The 25,918-nt window shown below is 38.3% G+C and overlaps 1 protein-coding gene and 1 long non-coding RNA gene across 2 annotated transcripts; both read left to right on the plus strand.

The window, feature by feature from the left end:
- The first annotated feature begins 877 nt into the window (after positions 1–877).
- LOC127362165 (alpha-2-macroglobulin-like) lies at positions 878–21,394 on the plus strand. Its single transcript, XM_051397573.1, has 36 exons — positions 878–1,022; positions 1,126–1,306; positions 1,553–1,709; positions 2,002–2,054; positions 2,883–2,903; positions 3,700–3,865; positions 3,945–4,029; positions 4,142–4,292; positions 5,415–5,532; positions 5,637–5,746; positions 5,836–6,003; positions 6,571–6,798; positions 7,742–7,805; positions 7,936–8,081; positions 9,046–9,195; positions 10,173–10,319; positions 10,416–10,506; positions 10,623–10,785; positions 11,219–11,444; positions 11,785–11,911; positions 12,080–12,201; positions 12,313–12,364; positions 13,449–13,532; positions 13,794–13,970; positions 14,364–14,439; positions 15,237–15,393; positions 15,759–15,833; positions 16,482–16,644; positions 16,731–16,918; positions 17,114–17,326; positions 18,160–18,284; positions 20,491–20,581; positions 20,675–20,743; positions 20,825–20,930; positions 21,137–21,178; positions 21,327–21,394. Exons 1-36 carry the CDS (start codon positions 937–939, stop codon positions 21,329–21,331), a joined length of 4,383 nt encoding a protein of 1,460 aa, XP_051253533.1. The 5' UTR covers positions 878–936; the 3' UTR covers positions 21,332–21,394.
- Positions 21,395–22,795: 1,401 nt separating this feature from the next.
- Positions 22,796–25,778, plus strand: LOC127362181 (uncharacterized). The gene is made up of 3 exons (XR_007884392.1): positions 22,796–23,750; positions 24,729–24,749; positions 25,678–25,778. It is a non-coding gene; the product is annotated as an uncharacterized LOC127362181 (long non-coding RNA).
- The last annotated feature ends 140 nt before the right edge of the window (positions 25,779–25,918 follow it).

Genomic DNA, 25,918 nt, shown 5'->3' on the forward strand with positions numbered 1-25,918 from the left:
TTAGTGACTCTCAATGGCTTTTGCATGAAAAGCTTTGTGAGTAAAAACAGCTGTGTGACAACTGATGTAAAACACAAGATTGGATTGGTTCAATGAAGCTCAATATAGCCGATACCGATCAGTTAAAAAATGCGTTGATTCGTGCCTTTACTGATTGTTGAGATCGGATCCTAGTTTTAAAAATGTTTTTGTTGCACCGCTTTACACAGTAAGCAAATTTGTTTTTCTTCTCTCTATGTTGTAACTCATGAGCAATATTTGAGGACTTTATCAGTTCACAGTTTACTTACTGGAAAAGATGTTTACATTGGCCCTAGTCATCAGGTAAGAGCTGTTTGCGTGACAAAATCAATAATGCTTTGCTGGGTAAAGGGCAGTGTTGCAGAACCCACCAAACTGTAACACTGATGTCTACAATTGATTTCAGAAAATAGTTAACTACAACCTAACATCCTGGCATTGTCCTTGTGGAAAGAATGTGGAGAGCAAAATGTTTATGTTTATTGTTCAACAATATGGATAGATTCGTAATTTAATTAAATTATGTAAAGCTTCTAATAACAGCTCCTGATAATGTCATTACAAACACCCGTTGTAGCGAATGTACAAAGCAGGCTGGACAAAATGTATAATATACATTATAACTGGCTTGAAATAATTTAGATTTTGTTTATGTGCATATATAATATGTTTTTGAATCAAACAAAATGTCATTACATTTTGATAGTTGGAATGAAAAGACTTTGAAATGGGTATTTTTAATTGCAGTCAGTCTTATACAATACATTAAACATGTTGAAGTCTGTAATTGATTTACCTGGAATTCAAACACAGGAGTTGCATGATGATTGTGTGTTTGTGGGTGTGTGTCAGGGGGTGTTCAGTATGAGAGGCTATTTAACAGACACTAGACTCTGAGGCTCATCTCAGTCAGTCATGGGTCATCTTGGGATTCAGATGTGGACATGGACCGTGTGTGTCCTCTTGAGCTGGATGTGTGTGGGTCAAGCAGTGGCAGGACCGTAAGTTTATCTGTACTATTTAACAGAATAATAATAGCGTGTTTTTTTGCTGTCAGATCCAGTGAGGTATCTCCTGTATGTGTGTATGTTTCTGTGTCTGTAGGCAGTACATGGTAGCCATACCTGCGGTTCTTGAAGCTGGAGCTGAGACCAAGTTCTGTGCGAGTCTCCTGCAGCCCAACGAGACTCTGGTCATGACCGTCACTTTGATGTCCCAAGACAAGAATACAACCCTCCTCCAGAAGACATCCAGTGAAGCATTTCATTCCTGTGAGCAGTTTCAGGTCAGCTCTTCAGATCTTTGATTAATTTGCTCAATGCCACAACGTTCTGTGAAAATGCAACATTCCTTAAACTGGAAACTTATAGTCACAATGCTGAAAATAAATAAATGTTTTTGTAATACAGAATACATTTGTGATTTTAGGTTTTTAACTGATCAACTGAAAACAGATGAAGTGAAGACTCTTCAGTATTTCAGTAAGAGTTAATGGCTCTCTTGGTGTCTCTAAAATATCCTTCTGTCACAGGCTCCTTTAGTGCAGAATGAAGTGGTGCAGAAGTTGGAGGTGGAGGTACGAGGCAACACATTTTACTCCAAAGAAGTCAGGAAAGTCATGATCAAAGGCTATCAACCAGTGACATTCATCCAAACAGATAAACCAATCTACCTCCCTGGACAAACAGGTAACTCTGAGCTGATTTTCTATAATTAGAAGATAATCAAAGACAGTGTGACACACTTCTTCAGCTATTTTATATGCCATTAATTTTTAAGCACTGTTCTGTTAAATAATGCTAAACAGATAACAGAAGTAGTAATGTAAATGCCAAATGCAAATTATCTTTTTGAACCTCATCTAACTTGTAAGTTGATAGTTTGATAGGAATTATGTAATGTCTAAGTTGATCATTTATCAGTGCCGTAGATGAGCTGTAAAAGCTTCATTTAATTTCTTTTCTCTCACATTTCTCTCAGTACATTTCAGAGTCGTCTCACTGGACACCAAACTGAGACCTGCCAGTCAGCTGGTGAGTGTTTGGACTGTCTCTCTTTTCTTTGAGATCTCATTTAGAGGTGTCCTGTGCTGATCCTAAAGACAAGTATTGGGACTGATCTGAGCATTTTGAATGAATCTAGAGATGAGCGTTGTTGATATTTTCATTAGTAACCTGTAATGTAATGTAACCACTTTACAAACAGAGTGTTTCTGTTGACCCAACAACTCCAGAGGGAGCTGGTCTCTTGACATTAACTTAAAAAGTCAATGTAACCTTTTGAACCAGGACCTTCAGTATTTGGATCAAGTAGCTTGTAAACAATATGGTGTCAGATGTATCTATTATATCAATGTGTCATACATATTTAATCAATATTTAGTTACATATCAATATCAGTGACATTGTGGCAATGAAAACCAGTATTAGTGACACTGTTTGATAGTGGTGCAGGTGAGCTGGAATATACACACCAGCTAGTGGAGTCAGTTATGTAATATATTGACTTACACTGGTGATCAATGTGTGTGCTCTTCAACCAGAGTTAAGTCTCCAGTCTGCTGCTGGTGAAGCTCTGGGTCAATAGTACACCCAGGGCCCCTTTAGGTAAACTAAACTAAAACTTTAAATATTTTTGCTGACACAATAAATCTGTAGACCCTTATACCAAAATTTTTTATAAACTATTAATCAGAATTACATACACTGAGACGGAGAGTTCATCTGAGCGTCGACTGTTCATCATTGATGTCTTACAGAAAAATGTCTAACCAGGACTCATTAGGACCCACTGTGATGATAACAATGTAAACCGACTTGTCCTTTACATATCTTTCTCTTTCTCTTTTTTTTTTTTTGCAGTACAATATCATCGAAATTAAGGTAAAATATTATTCATGCAACATTGTTTTTTTTTACGTACATTCAGTAAATTTTTGATAAACCAAACTTTCTGTGAGCTGTAACTTCAAAACTCAACTCCCAAATTTCTTATGTCGATGCTGACATCAAGATTTCACAGTATGAAATGTATGAATGATAATGTAAGAACAGTAGATTTCTACAGCAAACGTCAATGAAAATTAATCTGTTATATGTCATAACAACACATACCTGAAAAATTACATTAAATGCAACCTTAAAAATTCATTTTTGGGGCACCCTGAAAGCTCACCTGGTAGAGCTGGTGCCCCATGTACCAAGACTGAGTCCTTGCTGCAGTGGCCATGGGTTTTCATACAAAGTTTTAAAAGCGTGCATTCTAGCATCCTGCTACAGTCTTCATCAGTTGATATAGTTTGCTCAGTTTTGTTTTTCTTATTGTTTTTGTACTGCACAAAATCCATTCAAGACTGTTATATTCAAACAGTGATATAAAAGCTAGTAAGTGGAGATTTTGTCAAACTGCATTAGACTTGATGTTAAAGGGATATGAAGCAATTATATATGCTTTTCTTTGTTCATATATCTACAAATACACTATACACACTGATGTCAATATATCAGCAAGTGGGCACTAATATAAGCCTGCCAATACATTGGTCGAAAACAATGTTTTTCATACAACAAGTACAATTTGATACTATTTGAATGTATCACGATTAGCATTATATTTCTGTGTGGCATGTACATATTTTCTGTTTTAGTACCAGTTCTTCCCATTTATTTTATCAATCAGGATGCTAACAGCAACAGGATTGGACAGTGGCTGAACCAAACATCCAATGGTAAAATACTGCAGCTTTCTTACTCATTGAACTCTGAGGCCCGTGAAGGAGGCTACAGCGTTATTGTGTCGATTGGTGAAAGTAAACTGTATCACAGCTTCAAGGTGGAGAAATATGGTATGTTGATTTTTATTCCCTTCTGTTTCCATCCATTTGTAATGTAGCAAGAATGCTAACATTCATATTTTGTCTCTAGTTTTGCCCAAATTTGATGTAAAAATAGATTCATCTGATGAATCAAATATTGAGCAGGAAGAAATCAAAGCTGAAGTATGTGCAAAGTAAGTAAAAGGCCTTTCACTCATTATACTCAATACTTAACACTTAAATCATCTAAAAAGGATCCAGTATGGTGAGTGACAACAACACAATTGTCTATGTCCATCTAATAAGGTACACATATGGACAGCCTGTGCCAGGCAGTGTTAATGTTAAGGTGTGCCGACCTCTTCAGCGCTATTTGTATGGTACCCCTGTAATCACCACTGAACATCCAGAGGGAGTCCCTGAGATCATTCCCCCATGCTACAAGGAGACAAAGCAGGTATAGTTGCCATAGCGACCATCTCATCTCTCTCTGCTGAAACAATGTGAATGTAAGGGTAGACCATACATGTATACATGTATATTTTATAACATAAGTACAGTCATGAGGCACATTTGCGATTTCTGCTTCTAGACCAGCTGGCCCTTGTGACAATCCTATTTAATTTAAGCATGTTTGTATCCATTGCTTTCACCTTGATCAGAGAGTTTTTCAAGTGAGAAAAAACAGATTTTGAAAATCACAAGTTTGTGTTTTGGCCAAGTTTGATTTCACATTTCCAAAGGCTTGCATGCCGAAAAAACTTACACTTGAACAATGGTAAAGCCAAAATAACTAGAGCAGGGTAACAGATCATTTTACTTTTAAATGAATTAACTCAGCTACTGATACAATGGCAGACATTTTATTACCACCACCATTTCAGATAGGCCTACTGAAAGAAAAGTGTCTGCACTCAAGTTCCAAGTCCTAAACTTTGAGCTTCGAGTCCTAATGCGGTCTTCACCAAATGTCATTTAATAACAGAGTCATAATAAATTACAAAGTAAGTATGCGCTTTTTTTCAGGTTAGAGTAGTTAACATGATCTTTTTTCTCATACTGTACATTACTGTGTCTAATTTGTCTGCTTGTTTTAGGTGAACATGAAACTAAATCAGGGTGGTAATACTCTTGTCTGTTCAAACAGATCATTGATCATAACAAAATTATCTTTGGTATAATTTTTTCAAACTCAGTAATGTAACGTTACATCTTCATGGTTCTCTCCTGAAACTGGATTGGATGCTGTCAAATTGGCTCAAACTACATGGATAAGGCAATAAGTGGTGACACACTGGGAATGAATAACGTTAACGTTAGTTGATTCAGGAGATGATTTGACTCATGGAGATGATTTGATTCTTGGCACACTTAAATACTTTTTTATAAAGAATTGGGCTTGGGGGAAGGTATCAAGTATTGCCATGTCCAAAGGCTCAAGTTCAAGTGAAGTCCCAGGCTGTTGTTCTTTTGATTTTGAATGACCTTTTAAAGTTCAAGTATCAAAAAAAGTTTGAAACGTCCTTCTATTCATGTTTTAATTTTATTTCTTTATATATTTTTTTATTGTACTTTATAGACGGACAAGAAAGGCTGTGCCACTTTTACTGTCAAGATGTCCACGTTCACAAAACTTGACAAAAAGGTGCTGCAAGATCATCTGCAACTCAGTGCCAAAGTGGTAGAGGAGGGGACAGGCAAGTCTTACATTTATAAACAGTTAGTACATACAGAAGATTACAGTGCTGTGAATTTAAACAATGTGGCGTAAACAGTTATAACATAGAGGCTTCTTTTACAGGTATTTCACACCCACAAGAGAAGAGAATAACCATTTCATATGTTGTTGGAAAGTTGTCCATCATTGACACACCCAAGATTTACGACCGAGGATCAAATGTGGAGGGAAAAGTAAGTGCATGTCTCTTCTTGAGTGTGATTCTCTACACAAAGTGCAAAGGAAGTTTCATTCTCAGTGATAAAACTTGTTCTTCCAACAGGTCAAAGCAGTTTATTACAATAATACACCCATTGCTGACATGCCAGTGTACCTGTTTGAGGGTGAATCATGGTCATCACGCCGGCTGCAGAACCTCACAACTAGCAGTGATGGTGTCGCAACTTTCTCATTTAGCACAGCTGACTTTAATGGGGACATCCACCTCCATGTAAGTAAGAACACTCAAAAGGCCAACCAGGGAATGTGTTTGATGAGCAAACTGGAATTATGTTCGTATTAATTGAACCAATTGTCTTTATGTTCATTAAATGATTTATCAGAGATAATTGATAAGAATGAAATCAACCCATGTTGGTCCAACAGAAACAAATCATTTTGTGTGATATTGACTTGTTGGCTTTTGTTCCATCCCCACGTGGTTTGTTGTATGTTTTTATTCAGTCTTTCAGGATTAAGCAGTTGTGTTGAGCCAACTTAGTGTACTTGTGTTGGGCCAATTTGATTTACAAGTGTAATTTTACAACTGTGAAATTAGTTTAATCAACCCTGTTAAAGTTGATTCAAAGGGTTTTTTTTAATGAATTACTAAAACTATAAGCATCAAACTTGAAGCATCATTTGTCAGTCACATCATAACGCTTTAATGAAGTTGATAATGCAGCCCAGAAGCTGAAACCATAAATGGAGCCGCCATATTGGAACTGTTTACATTTGCTTTAGCGGTAAAGACTGAACTCACTTTCCGAAGCTTTCTGGTTTCTTTTCTGCACCCTAGGTTAGCAACAAACCGACACGGGAGTACTCTGGTTATAGAACTGCATACTATGAGGATGCAGATCACAAATTGTCTTTGGCCCAGCCTCCCTCTCTACATACTAAAACTGTCAGCTCCCTAGAGGTGAAGAAGAAGGATACACCACTTCCCTGTGACAGTGATGAAAACATCTCCATCCGATACACTGTTGTTGGAGAGGCTCAGGGCTCTGTGGATGTGATGTATCTGGTGAGTGGTGGGTGAACTATTTGTCTGCTTGTCTTCCAGGGACATGCACATCAGGAAGTTAAAATTGCCTGTTAAAATCTGATTATTGACATCTGTCTGAAAGGAACACACTTGTTAGCATGGACTATGATGAGTTATAGTAATGGATATAATGACAACCAAAAACTGGTTGGCCTTCAAACAAAAATCTGCTCTCACTTGATTTTTTGAAAATATTTAGGTGTTAAACATTTTTGTAGACTCATTAAATCAAAATTAACTATTACAACATCATTGAAGCTAAACACTGGCTTTCAAGTTGTCTCACTGCCACTATAATTTCTCCTACACGCTTTACAGCCAGTTCTCATTCCCAGGTCGTCAGATACAGACGGCAGCAGTGTTTAGTTAGTTGCAATTTCACCGCTAGATGCCACTAAATTCTACATACTGGTCCTTTAAGTAGTGTCATACAGCAATAAAACAAAATGTATGATTAAACATTATGAAGTTACTTGAGTTTAAAGACTCAATCATTCGTCATACAAATAAAAACTTTTATTTGCACACTGCAAATTGCCAAAAGTTTCCAAATATAATGCAAATTTTATTCAAATCAGCAAAAGAAAATAAAAATGAATATGTGTTTCCATTCACTGCTTTTATCTGTATAGTAGGAATTGAGCACTTTAAGATTAACAAATGATGACGTTAATTCTCCAGTCAGGTGCCATTAAATTATTGCAGAAGAAGAGCATTTAACAAAATAAAAAGAGCAGCACTAAAACCTCAAATAGAAAATAAATATGACATTTATGTTTATCATTTATTTGTATTGTATGTATGTTTTACAAATGTATGTTACAAAGATAAAAGATCAGATCATGTATTCATTTGAGGAAAGAAATTAAGTTTTACTTTTGCATTATTAATTTTTTGTGTCATATTTTCCAAAATTCCCCAGGTCTTATCCAGAGGAGCCATTGTCACGCAAGGACTTAAACAGGTTGAAGTTCAAGATAAATCAGGTGGGTAAACAATGACCTCTTTAAATTAACCTCTAAATTAGCATGACCAAATAATTTCCGAACTGCATACTTACTGATCTATGGATGCATGTGAAAGATGATGATTATCAATATCGGTCTGTTGTTACAGTGAATGAGGGCGAAGTATCCTTCAAGTTGAAAGTGTCTGCAGAGATAGCACCAGAAGTCCAGATTGTGGCTTACACCATCCTCCCCAGTGAGACTGTCATCGCCCACAGTGCTGACTTCTCCACCGAGAAATGCTTCAGTCACAAGGTCAGTATAAGAAGACTTGGCAACAGCTGTGATTATCAGATGTGAGTTAAGACTCAAAGTGTAATAATTTGTGTCACAAAAGGTCAGTATGTAGTCCTTCAACAATTATATAATTAATGATGACCACAGAAGTTGTCAGTTTAATTATTTTAAAACAACTTTATTCAAGGAGTGGATTTGTTTTCGATGTGGTGGCCCTGCCATTTCAGTGTGCCATTCAGTTATAAACTACTGTTGTAAATGTGGACAGCTATTCACGTTTGATTGATATAATTACATTACTTATGCTGTGCCTGTGATACACACACAGACATTCCCTTGGAGCTCTGAGCTGCCAGTCCTGACCAATCCGACACCACATAAACTATTAGCCTTTGAGACAGAACCCTGCTACTTTCAAGCAGTGTCCTGTTCGCCATGTTTTTCCCCAGATAGCAAAGTTGTGACCCACACAACTCTGACAAAGGGTTTAACCTGAGCCAGGTCATACTGTAAAACAATGATAGTAATCATACAGTCTTAGAAGTATACGCTTGTTAAATTATTTTTGTATTGGATCAGTACTCAGTATCGGCTTTCAACCTATTACAAGTCAATGTAGCATCAAAATGACTTAAAAGCTGTTATTTTTTAGGTAAAAAAAGATAAATTTTGCTTTAATTTTACACAGGTAGTGCGCTCCGTGTGCAGTCCTCAGTAGTTATATATATTTATAGCCATCTTGGATTTTGAGGTTGGGGCTATTAGTAACAGTACTTGCTGTGTCGTTGTTTGCGCAACATCGTGGTATTTTTCAAGGCAGAAGGCAGAAACCTAGAACAGACCCTTTGGCTCTAGGTGGGTGGTCGTCTGCCTCGACCAGTTGGGGTGAGAGAGAGAGAGAGCAACTCAGACCACAAGACTTCTATGTGTGATTTAATTTGAAAGGCCTTCTGATTGCGCGATGTGTGTTATCTTGTGTCAGGTGTCGCTGGAGTTTTCTCCGTCCTCAGCTGTCCCAGGAGAGGAGACCACCTTGCAGGTGACAGCCCAGCCAGACTCTCTGTGCGGAGTGAGCGCTGTCGACCAGAGTGTCCTCATCAAGGAGCCAGGGAAGACTCTGGAGACAGATAAGGTAAATGATAGAATAAAACCAATCATTTACCACCATTAATATGATCAGTCAGGTTACAGTTTTATTCTGCTACTATTTTCTTGTATCATGGTTAATCTTAATTATCTTCTGATTTTGGTTATTTTTACACCCTGTTATGAAAATGCTATACAAAAAAGGGATGATCACATATGTGAGGTATATCCCTCTGTAAGAGTAAACATTTTGAATAATGGCACTGTTTTGAAATCTATCATTTACACTCACGTTAAAGGATATACAAAATTCACTGCTACCAGATGTACTACATCTGAGACGAAAATGTTTGGGTACTACGGCCAAACAGACTCTACTGACAAAACCAGTAATTTTACCTCGTCGATAATTGTACAATATCTTTGAACTGGACAGAAACAAAATAAAACTCACCAAAACCAACAAATGCGCCCATCAAAGTACGTCCACTAAAAGTGCTTGTTTTTGCCACTGACATGCCTAACATGTCTTACGACATTATGAATAGGATTCCCCTTAAAGGCGGATCTTTAGTTTTTTTATCAGAAACAGCTGTTGTATCGCTCAGACCAAACTCCATAGACAAAAATGGTAATTTTACCTTGTAGATTATCGTAACACTGTAACTTAATTCAAAGTGGACAGAAACAAACTCACCAAAACCATCTTTTTTTATGTTTCCACTGCTCCAACAGTCTTGGTGATTGGTTTGGTCTAAATTAATTGTTAATTCACCAAGGTCGATTATAAAAACAGCTGTTTCCTTTGCTCTCAGTTGTACATGGAGAGACTTGCATGCGCTGCCAGGCCAGCTTTGTAAACACACCACAGACAGGGTAGGGAAAGTGAGGTCATTCTCTGCTCAGGACACACCATATGTTGACATAGGAAATAGTTGTTTGCTGTTATAATCATGACATTTAGCAGTTTATAATTGTAACTTAATAATAATTAATAATGATTGTAATCATTCCCTTTTCCAGATATTTGATTTGTTGCCTGTAACAAAAGCAACCTATATTCCATATGAGGCTGAAGATCCTGTAGAATGCTTGCATGTGAGACCTAGGAGATATGTTTTGCCATACCCGGACCGTGACGAGAAAAGTGATGCTCATACAGTTTTCCAGGTACTGCACAAAAAAAAATACAATATAAAGAGTATATTAAGTTGTTTACATTTAATTAACATTAATGTGATACCTGTATGTTGTTGGATTATCTAGAATGTAGGTCTGAAGATGGCAACAAACTTGTTTATCCGAGTGCCTTCATGTCTCAAGTTCAAAGGAAGAGAATACCACCAAGGCCACTTTGGTGACTTTTTTTTGCTCTATCAAGTGACACATTCTGAATATTTACCAGCATTAAAGCGGCTCCCTGTATCATTGCTGCCCTCTGCTTCTGATGGAATATTTTCTGGTTTCTTACAGGTGTTATAAGTTATGACAGTGTTCCTCAAATAAACAGGATGGGAGTGGGATTGGGGGCTGCACCTGGTCCTGGTATGGCATTCGCCGAATCCTATCCTGCTCCAATAGAAACAGTCCGCACTTTCTTCCCTGAGACCTGGATATGGGACCTGGTTGAAGTTGGGTGAGTTTCTGTCAGCAAGGGTGTTGATGGTCATGAAATAGGGAAAAACAAAATGCATTGTATATCCAAATTAATTTTTGTTCGAATCGAACATGTGAACTAGAGTGCTTCTCTTTGACTTCCTGCTGTCTCTCTGCACACATGCATAGCATGAAAATAATTTACTGACACTGATCCTGATTGTGTAAACTTCAGTAACGTGGAACTCTGTATTACTGCAGTTTCTGACTTTCTAAACACTCAAGAACACAGCATAGAAGAAACTATTTCACATTTACATAGACTATTTAAGGTCACAGTAACTCTAATGTGTTGCTATTGGTACAATAATTCTTACACATTAATCATATTCTCACATTGTTTTTCTTTAACTAATCTGTGTTATGTAAGTACGTATTTCCACCAAATTGTATTTGTGTATCTCTCAATCCAGAGAGTCTGGAACGAAAGATGTGTCCCTCACTGTCCCAGACACCATCACCACCTGGGAAACAGAGGCTTTCTGTTTGTCCCCTCTGGGTTTTGGCTTGGCTCCTCGTAAAGAGATCAAGGTCTTCCAGCCCTTCTTCCTCGAGCTCAGCCTGCCCTACTCCATCATCCGGGGGGAGCACTTTGAGCTGAAGGCAACCACCTTCAACTACCTGTCCAGCTGCATCATGGTAATGAATGCTTTCACATTACCTTACTGCAAATGTCAGTTCATAATGATAACACTATCATGCTGGTGTTCAGCGGGTCATTTTTACCATCGCAATCATGATGACAGAGTTACCAAGGTTCTGGTAAATATTTGGAATAATCCTCATTTTATTAACTAGTTAAGTTTAACTAAAGTTAAGTACTACTTGATAACTTGATGCTTTTATTTGGAAGATAACTTTTTGGAAGATGCACCTCCCAAAGGTCAAAATCGCCTTATTTTGCGACCAGTTGAACAGTTGTTGGCATCTGCCATAAATTCCTAGTTACAAAATAAATATTATTTTCTCTACTGAACAGGTCACTGTGACTCCAACACCCTCCTTGGATTACACCCTCACCCCCCTCTCTGGTGACCAGTACACATCCTGTCTGTGTGGCAATGAGCGCAAGACCCTCAGCTGGACCATGGCTCCCTCAGCCTTGGGTAAGGGTCAAGCGTAGGCATACCAAGGTTTAGGATTACTGTCCCTCTCTCTTTCTCTATGGAATTAGTGAGATCCACCAGAGTGACGAACTGTTTTGACACTTTTTATAGAATTTACAGGATCTGATATTAATCAAGTTTCACGTCGTTCTTGTTGATATGTTTTAGGGGTTATGAATGTGTCAGTGCGTGCTGAGGCTTTGGCTTCCCAAGCTTCGTGTGACAATGAGATTGTGAGTGTGCCAGACAGAGGTCGTATTGACGTGGTCACGCGGTCTCTCATAGTAAAGGTTGGTACCTCAAGAACCAGATAACAATGAAAACGTTTATCCATTAACCATTATTGCATAGCATTTACAAAATGGAGACTCTGAAACTCACCTTATTTCCTTCACTCTCAGGCTGAGGGAACTGAGATGACAAAGACGTACAACTGGCTGCTCTGCCCAAAAGGTCAGTATGGTTTACACCAGTGATGCTGCTATAGGTTGGGAGGAGTCGAGTAGATTAAATAATATAAAAAATAATAATAGTAATAGGGACATTTACTGCTTGCAGGTAGCAATTATTTTATTGTCTCAGAAAGGGGTGGGCGATATGGGCAAAAAATAATATCTCAATCTTTTTTGGGATTTTGGCGATAACGATAATCAGTCGATATCCTTTAAAATGTGATTAGAATTGTCTGAGCTGGACTTGTGTCCACCAAACGCATTTACAGCGCTGAGAGCGCTCAAAAACTCATTTTCCGAGCGCCCAGCGGTGTTAAAAGTTGAACAGATTTCAACTTGAAGCACTCTGAGCGCTGCGCTAAAAAAACCCGTCTCCGCTGACATCTTTTACCGCTGAAGGCGCTTAGCGCTCTGAACGCTGAAGCCCATAGGACCCACGTCTCGGCACTAAATCATCTGAAGTACCGGTAGCTTCAGGGACTGGAGGTGCTTGCATTTTCTCTCTACCATCGCAACGCGCTGCTAAACTGTTGCAAGGAGGATGCTAGCGAGAGGTCACGTGATCACGCCATGTGATCACGTAGGCCCACTAGTGGTGTGACTGAATCCTGCCATGCTGTAGAGAGCGCTGCTGCACCGTGTATTAATGGATGTGAGGAGTTTCCGCGGGCGTTTCATTGTTTTTGTCGAAGTAATTTAAATACTCGATAATGGAAATTTGCACATCATCAAAACAACAATGACGATATTATCGCAAACGATATATATCGCCCACCTCTAGTCTCAGATTGATTTAGCATCTGGCAATGTTCCCCACTGTGCCCCTCACCACGGAAAAGCTCCGCCTGGCTGTTCAGAGTTGCCATGCTAGGACTGCTAAATTGAACTGAAATCAAACTGAGCTAGTATATGATGATATGTGATATGCTGTCCTCTATTTTTATAAAATATGAATTTGACAGGTGTAGAGTCGTCTCAATTCTTCCATATTGCACCTTTAAATCCCAATAATATCTTTGTTTTAGTACTGGGCTATACTTAAGGTTTCTCTCTATAAGGTGATTATTCTCTGTCTCTGTACACAGGGGAAGCTTTGACAGAGGAAACAGACGTACAACTCCCTGACAACATGATTGATGGATCTGCCCGTGCTACACTTTCAGTCCTGGGTAAAAGAAAACTAAATTCATTTGAATTGAGGGTTGCTTTAACCATCCAGTGTCTGACAAGTTAACAGGCTTACCTCCCTTCAATCCTCATCATTATTAAAGGCTTCAATAATAAAAATGGACTATTGTCCGTTTCATTCAGCATGTTTGTGGGTAGTGTAACAATATAATGTTTGATTTGATTGTCTTTCAAGTCCATAAAGAAATTAAAGGTCAAGTTAGTTACATGTTTGGTCTTAAGGAGTCAGTGTTTTCATGCAGGTGACATTCTGGGCCGAGCTCTGAACAACCTGGATGGGCTGCTGAGGATGCCATATGGATGTGGTGAACAGAACATGGCGCTTCTGGCCCCCAACATTTACATCCTCCAATACCTGAAAAACACACAGCAGCTGACCCCAGCTATCAAAGAAAAGGCTACCAACTTCCTGACCAGTGGTGAGTCTCGGTTGGTTTTATATTGAAGCTAAAAAGAAAGATTTAAGACCTTCGGATATGTAAAACGTACCATCTGTAACAATCTGTTTCTGGTTGCACAAAATATAAGCAGATGATCTGTCGTGCATAATTTCCCCTGTCATAGTCCTGGACACCAGGGAGACTTTTATTGTATGTCATCCCCCTCTCTCGCCTTATTTCCTGTACTGCCAGGCATTCAATGAAGGCACAATATTCCCCAAATGTGTCTTTTCCTTATGTCTGTACATTCAAACAGATTTGTTTATGTTGCAGACAGCATAAACAAATTTACCTCCAATCAAAATTCATCAAAAATTCTATAAAATCAGACAATGTGTGTATCAATAATGCTCTATTTCTATTGTTATACAGGCTACCAGAGACAACTGAACTACAAACATCAAAACGGTGCTTACAGCACATTTGGATCAGGAGCAGGAAACACTTGGTGAGAATGTTACTGATCAATAATCAAATATAATCAATCAAACATACTGTTCAACATTTACCATACTTTTGTCATACTATGACATTCAGTTTAGTTTAAGAAAAAAAAACATGATACTTAAAACAGAGAGTAGATGATGTGACTGTACTTCCAAAAATGTCAAAGAACTAGCACTGACAAAAGCCAAGTTGGTCAAAAAGACACAAGATGACACCACAACAACTACAGCGAATGGCCAACTACACGCTTACTTTCTGCGTCTGTGTGAGAATGACTCTTCATACCAGCAGGTGGCGGTAGTTTACATTTCTCATTAAAAAAAGAACACCGGAAGACCAAGGACTGGAATATGAACTAAAGCAGCCTTATGGATGTAGGTTTGTCCGCTCTCACTCAGATGGTCTTGTAAAACAGCTGCTTCTAATTGAAAGAAATGTCGGAAAAGAAGTTGCAAATGGCACTGAAGTTGAAAAATGCAACAAACAATGTTGTTTAAGCTAAACAGCCAATCAGAGTGATTTCTGCCACGGATGGCCTCGGCCTCCACACGTTCATTTGGCCAGAAAAGCCACAGACAAGGGCCGACGACAGCCAAAGACACCAGTGTTGGGTCATCAACTGACTGTCAGCCTGGTGTTTCAGGGCCTTTAATCCTATTATAGTTAATAGTTTTTCACATCAATACTACAAAATTAATATTAGCTTAGCTAATGACCTTAAGCATAAAGTGTATTATCAGTGTTTCCTGTTGTCTTATTTTTGTTAGTTATTGTCTTACGTTGTTCTCATATCTTCAGGCTGACTGCTTTTGTGCTGAGATCTTTTGCCAAAGCACAATCTTTCATCTACATCGACCCAACAAACATTGAAGAGTCGAAGACTTGGCTGAAGCGCAAACAACGAGAAAATGGCTGTTTTGAACAGTCGGGGAAACTCTTCAACAACCGAATGAAGGTAAGCTGACAGTCCCTGTAGAGAGTGTATGAAAATGACTGATGACAGCTGACACTGAAGAGGTTCAGCACCTCTTTCATTCATGACTAAGTTGTAACTAATGCTAACCTGTGGCTCGGTCCACAACATTTGCAACATGAGGTAATTCCCTCTTGTGTTACATTAGACAGGTTTCACTGTTTTTCCACAAACAGCATTATTATGATTCATTTATAAGCAGCCAGGAGCCCTGTAGGACTCCCATTTAATTGTAAAACAGGATACTGCCATCATTTGCAATCTGCATGTAAACAGTGTCACTTTGGGGCCCCTGGGTTGTGGAGGAACAGTGTTGATAATGTCTGAATGATGCTTCCTCTCTACAGGGTGGTGTGTCTGATGAAGTGACTCTCAGTGCTTACATCACTGCTGGCTTCTTGGAGATGAATACGCCTGTAAAGGTAAGTCGACTCTTTGCAGTATAAATGTTGTTTTAAATGTAAACTGTGAATGTTAACAAAGACAAGAAGGGAGAAAACAGTTGGTGTAATTCCACATTATTTCAAAACTGTACTTTATTTATATTAATTTGAATTAAACCACTGTAGCCTAGGCCTACCCTAGGAGGGAGGGATCTTGTACTTTCTGGTGTCACTGGTGGCCACATTGACAAGTGGCCATTTACATGACTTCCTCATGTTGTGGCACACACACACACACACACACACACACACACACACACACACACACACACACACACAGTTTTTACAAATGTAAAAATAAATACAAAATGATGTTGATTTATGAATTGAATGAATGTGATATGAAAAACTAAATGAATATGTACTGGATATATAACAAATGTTTTAATAATATATAATAATTTGGTCCGCGTTCTCAGGTTAGTGGAACTGTTTCTGCTGTGTCCTCCCTTTGTACTGTTGTTTAATGTTACAGTTACTGGAGTTTGTTCACACAATGACAGGCTTTATGATCATAAAATATAATTAACAGCAAGTTAATTCTATTTTATGATCATTTTGTGTTTAGATCAATAAAGTCAGTTGATGTGATACATTTATTTATTATAATGTCTTAATCTGTTAAAGAATCCAGTGGTGAATCAGAGCCTGTCTTGCCTCAAAGAGTCCATCAGTGACCTCAGCAACACGTACACCACAGCTCTGCTGGCCTACGTCTTCACCCTGGCAGGAGACATGGAGACCCGTGCTCACCTTCTGAATCACCTAGACACGGTCGCATTAAACCAAGGTGAGTCATCCAATCATTCTGGCTTCATTACTGTGAATGTAGCTGACCTCTTGTCTGTTTGTCTGTTTGTGGATGGCTGTTTGTAGGAGGTTTCCTCCACTGGTCTCAGACAGCAACAGAAACGTCAGCCTCTCTATCAGTGGAGATCAGCTCCTACGTGCTGCTGGCCAAACTCAGTGCCTCTCCTACCGCTGAAGACCTGGGCTATGCTGCCCGCATCATCAGATGGATCACAGGGCAGCAGAACTATTATGGAGGCTTTTCCTCGACACAGGTACAGCCCCCCAAAAAAGCCCTGTTAAACATACAGTATTCTCTTCTGGGACAAATAACAAAGCTAGTTGAAGCCATATTTTTGTCTTGATTACAATGATTTATTCAATGAGCTTTTAAATGTTTTATTTTAACAACAATTTAATGTACATGTAAATTTAAGCACACAAAGTATTATTGTGTGTGTATGTTGTAGGACACAGTGGTGGCTCTTCAGGCTCTGGCTCTCTACTCCTCTCTGGTGTTCAGTCCAGGGGGTTCAAGCACAGTGACTGTCCAGTCTCCCAGTGGTCGGCTGACATTTGATGTGAATCAAGACAACAAACTGCTCTACCAGGAGGAGGTGCTAAAGGACATGACAGGAAAATACAGCCTGGTGGTGCAGGGCAATGCATGTGCTTCAGTGCAGGTCAGTAGTCACTGCATCTCTTCCTGTTTGATATACATACACCACCACAAACACTACGCTAATATAACTATGCTTTAATAGGTCCCTACAGGATTTCACAGGCTGTTATTGAGATTGTTGCAGCTGAAAATTCATGATTTCACAGCAATGTATGTTGCAATGTTTTCAGAAATTTAATTTTTCAATCAAATTGCAAAGTGAAAATTGCAACAATAGTTGCATTTTTGTATAATTCATGAGAAACTCTAAGGCAGTACTTTGGTGTTGGTCGCACAGAATTATCATGGATTCATTGAATTTTCCTTAATGCGTTTGAAAATTCATGAAGGGACTGTCTAATGTTAACAACCCAGTTGTAATACAAAGCAGTTCCAGAAGTTCCATATCCCCGATCTTATAGGTCCCTGTGGTATGCTTTGTTTAATCCAAGGTTGTTTCTTGTTCCAAAGAAATGGTGAAATCTAACTATTTAAATTATTATGAAAGGATTTTGTTAAAAAATATATGGGATATATTGAAAAACATATAGAAACAGAGGAAATGAATCTCTGTCCTTCTTCTCTTGTTAGATCTCCAATTGGCATAAGTTCACTGTTAACAGTGTATCCAAATATTTAACCAAATTCTTCCAGGAGCTTTTGAAGGTTAAGAAAGTGTCAGGCATAAATAACATCATGTCGTCAGCATAAAGCGAAACATTATGTTGGCAAGGCATGGCAAATACGCGCCAACACTTTCCTTCAAAGCAGCAGTCACTGGCTCCGTTGCCAGGGAAAACTTGTGGCTAAGCTTAAGTACTATTACTTAACTCTCCTTGTGTACTTTTATCACAGATTTCTCTTCACTACAACATCCGGACTCCTGCTGATGTCACCACTCTCAGTGTGGAAGTCAAACCAGAGGCCGACTGCACTGGCAAATCTCAAAGACCCAAACTCACTCTGAAGTTAAAGTCCTTGTAAGTAATCTTTAACAACTATATCCATGTCACGATACTGATAGAAAAATACTGAAATTCTGTCTACCAGCTTGGACTGAGTAACTTTTGGCAGAAGGGCGTGTGGGAATATGGAAAGCCCTTTTAACATTTAATCAGTATGGCTCAGTAGCCATTTAGTTTATTTCTAGTGGAAATGACATATTGTTAGTTCTGTCATTTTGATGTCATAATGTAATTTAAGATATCTGTAAATTTATCTTTATGTTGCATGTATATTTTCACGTTAAAATTACATTTTGGCTGGTCTATATTGATTCACAGATATTTTTAATGTAATCATAAATATCAGTAATTAATTTTTACAGATATCTACAATGGAATTTCCACATGTTGAAGGATATTGACTAGTGGAAATGTAACCTCAACCTTTCAGATATCAGTAGTTGCATTTCTGACATGTCCAACATATTAACAAATCATTTTGGAAATGTCACTTAATCTGCTCTCATTAGTTGCGCAGTTTCGTCTGTAGCAGGAAACAATGGCGGCTCGACTGGTCACACACAATCTCGTATTACAACTGTATTACAAACAGTACACTAAAATATGTTTCTGAAACAATTTTAGGTGAGAAATAGTCAATGCAGTAACAAAATCCTGCTCTGTATTTGATCAGCACTGCCTAGTTTGATAATTTGTTCTGAGTTTAGTGCACTGAGCTGGACAGACTCACTGAGAATGACCTGTCAATCACAAGGTAGCCATGCTTTATTGTCTATTTTACTCTAAACTGGACCACAATTTACTAAATGAACGTCATGCTGTATGGAAGAAGACTTGGAACTAGAGACTGAGACCATACACTCATTAGGAAACTGTTTACTGAGCTCATAAGTCAAGTGAGAAATTGGGTCATGTCTCCATTAGAGTGCATGGTATCTGTTTTTATTGCAGCCAATGGAGCTAGCCCTGCTGATCATTACATAGAATGCAGGTTTAAGACACTTCCTTGTTGGCTTCACTTCACAGACCGAGAAGCTCTGTCCACTATATATACTGTCAATGATATGTACCTCATTGAAGATATGTACAATTACATTTCTGGTATTCTGACATATCAACAAATCTTTTCGGATATAATGCCTAATTAGCATGTTGTTGTTTTTTTTATTTGTACCTCAAGATATCTACAATGACATTCTAGTTGACATACTAATGACTAGTGGAAATTCTTTTTTTGATTTGATTAAATTCTGAATACTTGTAATTGTGGATATCTCAAATAAAATTGTTCATAGTACAAGTATAATTTTTACAAGATATTTAGATATCTGAAATGCAGTTGTAGCTATCTCAAATTACTTTATACATTTTACTGGTCAGAATATAATTTCACATCTCTAGAATTGCATTTATCATATCTGTAATTTAAGAACAGTTGTAGAAATTTATAATTAATCACTAGTAAGATTTTTTATATTCATATCAACAATTAGCATTTGCAAGTGTGAGAATGTAATTGTTAATAATTAACATTTTGACTGGTAAGAACTGAATTGTAGATATCATTAATTAATTAAAAATGTATAATGTATATGTTGACTTAAAATTATGAAATTGAGTGAAATTGAGTCATAGATAATTGAGTTTAGATATCTGTAATTGAGTTTGAATAGAAGCTGGTGGTAAAAATTGACTAGTTGTAATTAAGTTACATAAACCGATCAGTCATAACATTCTAACCACTTGGGCACCTTGGTGGTCACAATGTTATGCAGCCCCATACCAACAAACTGTGATGCACTGTGTGTTCTTACACCTTTCTATCAGAACCAGCATAAACTTTTTCAGCAGTTTGAGCTACAATAGCTCGTCTGTTGGATCAGACCACACACTCCAGCATTTGCTCACCACATGCATCAGTGAGCTATGACCCTGTCTCCAGTTCACTGCTTGTCCTTCCTTGGACATGGAAATTGGAAATTAATTGCTGACATTTTGAATAGTAAGAAAAACTGGTATTAGTTAAAATTATATTATTAATATGTTGGCTCGGAAATAGTGAAAATGCAGTTTTTGATATCTACAACTTCTATCACTTCAGTTTATTAAATGTTAAATGGCTTGCCATCGTGGGAAATATTTATAACTACATACAACTAGTAGACCTTTAAAAGAAGGACATCTATCTGAGTAACATCATATTTTTATGGTTGCATTACAGATATAGTGGAAAGGAAAGCACAACAAACATGGTGATCCTGGATATCAAAATTCTCTCTGGATTTGTCCCAGACCCAGAGTCTTTGAGGAGGGTGAGTTATTACAGTAAATTCAACCTGAGTAGAAATTGAATAGTTTTCATCTGTTTTTGATGAACAACCCAGCTAAATATGGTCTCCTCACAGCTCAAAGGTGCTCTGCTGGTGGATCGCGTTGAACAAAAGGAAGACCATGTTCTTGTGTACATACAGGAGGTGAGAGAAATTCACATTGAGGAACAATAAATTATGCTCTTCAGATTCGTTACTGATGGCGTCTTGTTTTTCTTCCAACAGTTACCAAAGGACATACCCATCAACCACAACTTAGAGCTCATACAGGAGCTGCCAGTGCAGAACCTGAAACCAGCCGTGGTCAAGATCTATGACTACTACCAGCCAAGTAAAACCCTAAGTCCCTTTACAGATCATAGCACACACTGACAAACTCCCTAGTCGAGTTGTACAAACAAACTGAAAGTTATCAGAGTTCTAATTTTAAAGTACTCCATTTTTTAATATGTTAGACTGTTGAACACATGAAGAAAGTTTGACTATTTTTGTTTTTTCTCTCTTTTATCTCTATTCTACTTCTTACTTTATCCTCAGGTGACCAGGCAGAAACAGAATATATCTTCCCTTGTGTTGCAGGTAACAATCTGTAATAACATACACAAGCACGACCACGTTTATTGAGCCATTAAATGTCCAAAAAGACTTAAATGAGCCAGTTTTGTAAATTAACTAAACAACTGATGTAGACTGTATGTGAATTATTCTTTTATTCTTTCTTTTGCAGCTTGAAGAGTGTCATATGGTCAGTCCTCAGGCTTCCATAGACCATAAAATAAATTGTCCCACTTAAAACTGTTTTTCCAGTGTTGTTTTTTGTATGTTGTTTTTCATCCACTGACCAGAAGTTGTTCAGGACAGATTAATGAGGAAAATCGAATTACGTTCAAGAAGGCAACAAGTGTTCTATTGGCTTTCATAGGAGTCATTCATTTAAGTACAGTTTAGATTATGTACGTCAGACTTTGCTGATTGGAAGATAGTATGTTATTTAAGCTGTGGTATTTTAAAATCACATAGGCCGTGCACTGTTGCCTCACAGCAAGAAGGTTGTGGGATCGAACCTGCCAGCCTTCCTGTGTAGAGTTTATGTTCTCCCTGTGCCTGCCTGGGTTTTCTCCAGGGTCTCTGAAGGTATGAATACGAGTGTGAATAGATGTCTGTCTTTATGTGTTAGCAATTTGATTAACTGGCCATCTGTCCAGGTTGTACACTGCCTCTCGCCCAGTGACAGCTTGGCTCAGCTTTAGCAACACACAACCTTCTGAAGGATAAGCAGGTGTTGCTTAAGGGTTTTATATTTTATGCATTTACAAGCCATAATTTTGTTTCCCTGGTAACACTTGGGATCCTTCTTAATACCTGGAAGAATCATTACCATCCCACAAGGTTTTATTGCAATAAAAGGTTCTCCAGTAAATTGAAGGAACCATTGGTATGACTTGGCAATGGGAGATGTTTTGTAGTTCCTGCCAATCAGAGCACTTTGGCTCAGCTATGAGACCGAGTGCAATTGTTAAGTAAAGTGAAGTCAAGCATGTGTACTGACGACCGCAGCCTGAAGTAGTGACCTAAGTAGTGAATGGGATGTGGGGCAGTATACTACCCTGGGCGATACCTCACACTGTGTTCAAAAGCCGAGAATTCTACAACCCAGCACTGCTCTGTCTCACCCAGCTTGGCAGTGTCCAGATGGCTCAGGGGGTTGCTATGAGTCCAAACCACACACAGCTGGCCACACAAGTACTCTGAACTTCTCTGTCATCGCCCACGTCATGCCGAGAAACTCCCAACTACATGAAAGTATAGTTCTTTTCTGCTGGGTGCAAACTCTGGCTAGCATATGCAGCTGGCCGCACCTTTCCACATTGCCCCCAAGCTACTGTGGCTGGCATCGACCTCGAGAATGAAAGGGAGGGAGAAATTAGAAAAAGCCAGGGTGGGGGCATTTACTAAGCAGGCCTTTAACTCCTTGAAGCTCCACCTCTCAGCTCTCTGACGAGAAATCCCCCTGCACTGACCTCTGTCGCCTTCGTGTCTTCACTCCTGCCAGCTCAGCAAAGCCTACCACAGAACTCCTGTTATTGCTGGCAAAACCTAGGATGGACCTGAGTTCAGAGACATTAGTAGGATGGGGCCAGTCAGCAACAGGTGGCAGCAACCACCTCAACGTCTAGCTTCAGGTAGCCAATATAGGGTATTTTCAACCCATAGGGGGCTCACAGCTGCAACCAGTGACATGACTGTAACTTATCTTGAAAGTTTTGCTGGAAGAAACTCTCCCGTATAGTATAAAAAAAATAACATTTTAACCTGTGTTGAGCACGTCTGACATACATCTTGTAAAACATCTGACATACATCTTGTAAACGCTCTCTGACAGCTGAGATTAGCTACTGCATACATTCTCTTAACTTCAGAACATCGTCTAATTGAATTCATATCGCCAAATGAAGAAAGTTCTGGTACAATTCATTCACACATCTCTTTCTCACTTCTTTTCTGTCATCTCTCCACTATTGGGATTAAATATATGAGCATGGCTTACTCTGTTGAGTGAGGTTGTTCATATTTAGCTGCCTTCACTTTCAAACCCTCGTTTTCTCAGTCCAACACATGTGCACATTTTACATTGCTGGTCATTGCTGTTTTTTTGGACATTGATTCTCTTGTCCTTACCCTTGAAAGCAGATGTGTGGGTGTTGCACTTTTTTGTGTTGTAACCCACCATCGTTGTTTGAGGATGACCACAGAGTCCACACAGGTTTGCTTACTGGAAGATGGCCTAATCAGGATAATCACTGTTTATATGGCAAAATCAAATATCGCAGTGTTTACAGGGCACTGCTGCGGTTACTTCATACATCAACTAGATTTGCTGCTGGCCTCCAGAGGGGTTACGCCTTTGTTGCCTCACAAAAACTGTATGAGCTCATCAGCAGTCACGTGGCCACGCATTACTATCTCATGGCCACGCGTTATTATCTCGTGGCCACGAGATAGTAATTCTTTGCAAGACACAACACAACACAACACACAAATGAGACTGATTTGCGGACTTCATCGTGTCTTCTTAGCGGCGTTTGCAGCTTTCCGATGACGTCACTTCATAACGTTCCCATGGCAACAGGAGGAAAATGGCTGCTCTTGTGTAAAATAAACGCAACATTTTTCAACTTTCTGCGAAGATATATGTGCCTGGACAGGGTCAGATTCGAAACCTGGGCTGCTGCAGCAAGTGCTTCCATAGACCTCTTTTTTGAAAGTCTTTTCTTCTCTTTGTTCTATTAACACAGATTGTTTGCAATATGGAAAAACAAAAATATTTTGCATGTTTGAAATTACTTGGAAATTTTTAAAGGAAACTCAAAGTTTAATGGGTTAAAATTTTTGTGGTTTGTATGTTTTTGTTTGTTTAGGATAAACAATCTGTGTTAATAGAACAAAGAGAAGTAATGTAATGTAACCACTTTACAGATTGTTTCTGTTGACCCAACAACTCCAGAGGGAGCTGGTCTCTTGACATTAACTTAAAAAGTCAATGTAACCTTTTGAACCAGGACCTTCAGTATTTGGATCAAGTAGCTTGTAAACAATATGGTGTCAGATGTATCTATTATATCAATGTGTCATACATATTTAATCAATATTTAGTTACATATCAATATCAGTGACATTGTGGCAATGAAAACCAGTATTAGTGACACTGTTTGATAGTGGTGCAGGTGAGCTGGAATATACACACCAGCTAGTGGAGTCAGTTATGTAATATATTGACTTACACTGGTGATCAATGTGTGTGCTCTTCAACCAGAGTTAAGTCTCCAGTCTGCTGCTGGTGAAGCTCTGGGTCAATAGTACACCCAGGGCCCCTTTAGGTAAACTAAACTGTGCTGCTTTTAAATATTTTTGCTGACACAATAAATCTGTAGACCCTTATACCAAAAATTTTTATAAACTATTAATCAGAATTACATACACTGAGACGGAGAGTTCATCTGAGTGTCGACTGTTCATCATTGATGTCTTACAGAAAAATGTCTAACCAGGACTCATGAGGACCCACTGTGATGATAACAATGTAAACCGACTTGTCCTTTACCTATCTTTCTCTTTTTCTTTTTTGCAGTACAATAACATCGAAATTAAGGTAAAATATTATTCATGCAACATTGTTTTTTTTTATGTACATTCAGTAAATTTTTGATAAACCAAACTTTCTGTGAGCTGTAACTTCAAAACTCAACTCCCAAATTTCTTATGTCGATGCTGACATCAAGATTTCACAGTATGAAATGTATGAATGATAATGTAAGAACAGTAGATTTCTACAGCAAACGTCAATGAAAATGAATCTGTTATATGTCATAACAACACATACCTGAAAAATTACATTAAATACAACCTTAAAAATTCATTTTTGGGGCACCCTGAAAGCTCACCTGGTAGAGCTGGTGCCCCATGTACCAAGAGTCCTTGCTGCAGTGGCCATGGGTTTGAATCCGACCTGTGGCCCTTTCCTGTCTATCTTCAGCTCACCTATCCAACAAAGCCAAAAAGCTTACATGTATAAAACATACATTAAAGGTCAACTGACCATTGAAACTAAAGAAACTGAACTAAAAATTCATACAAAGTTTTAAAAGCGTGTACTGTAGATTCTAGCATCCTGCTACAGTCTTCATCAGTTGATATAGTTTGCTCAGTTTTGTTTTTCTTTTTGTTTTTGTACTGCACAAAATCCATTCAAGACTGTTATATTCAAACAGTGATATAAAAGCTAGTAAGTGGAGATTTTGTCAAACTGCATTAGACTTGATGTTAAAGGGATATGAAGCAATTATATATGCTTTTCTTTGTTCATATATCTACAAATACACTATACACACTGATGTCAATATATCAGCAAGTGGGCACTAATATAAGCCTGCCAATACATTGGTCGAAAACAATGTTTTTCATACAACAAGTACAATTTGATACTATTTGAATGTAGCACGATTAGCACTGTATTTCTGTGTGGCATGTACATATTTTCTGTTTTAGTACCAGTTCTTCCCATTTATTTTATCAATCAGGATGCTAACAGCAACAGGATTGGACAGTGGCTGAACCAAACATCCAATGGTAAAATACTGCAGCTTTCTTACTCGTTGAACTCTGAGGCCCGTGAAGGAAGCTACAGCGTTATTGTGTCGATTGGTGAAAGTAAACTGTATCACAGCTTCAAGGTGGAGAAATATGGTATGTTGATTTTTATTCCCTTCTGTTTCCATCCATTTGTAATGTAGCAAGAATGCTAACATTCATATTTTGTCT

The sequence above is a fragment of the Dicentrarchus labrax genome, unplaced genomic scaffold (assembly GCF_905237075.1).
Source record: "Dicentrarchus labrax unplaced genomic scaffold, dlabrax2021, whole genome shotgun sequence".
Taxonomy (NCBI): domain Eukaryota; kingdom Metazoa; phylum Chordata; class Actinopteri; family Moronidae; genus Dicentrarchus; species Dicentrarchus labrax.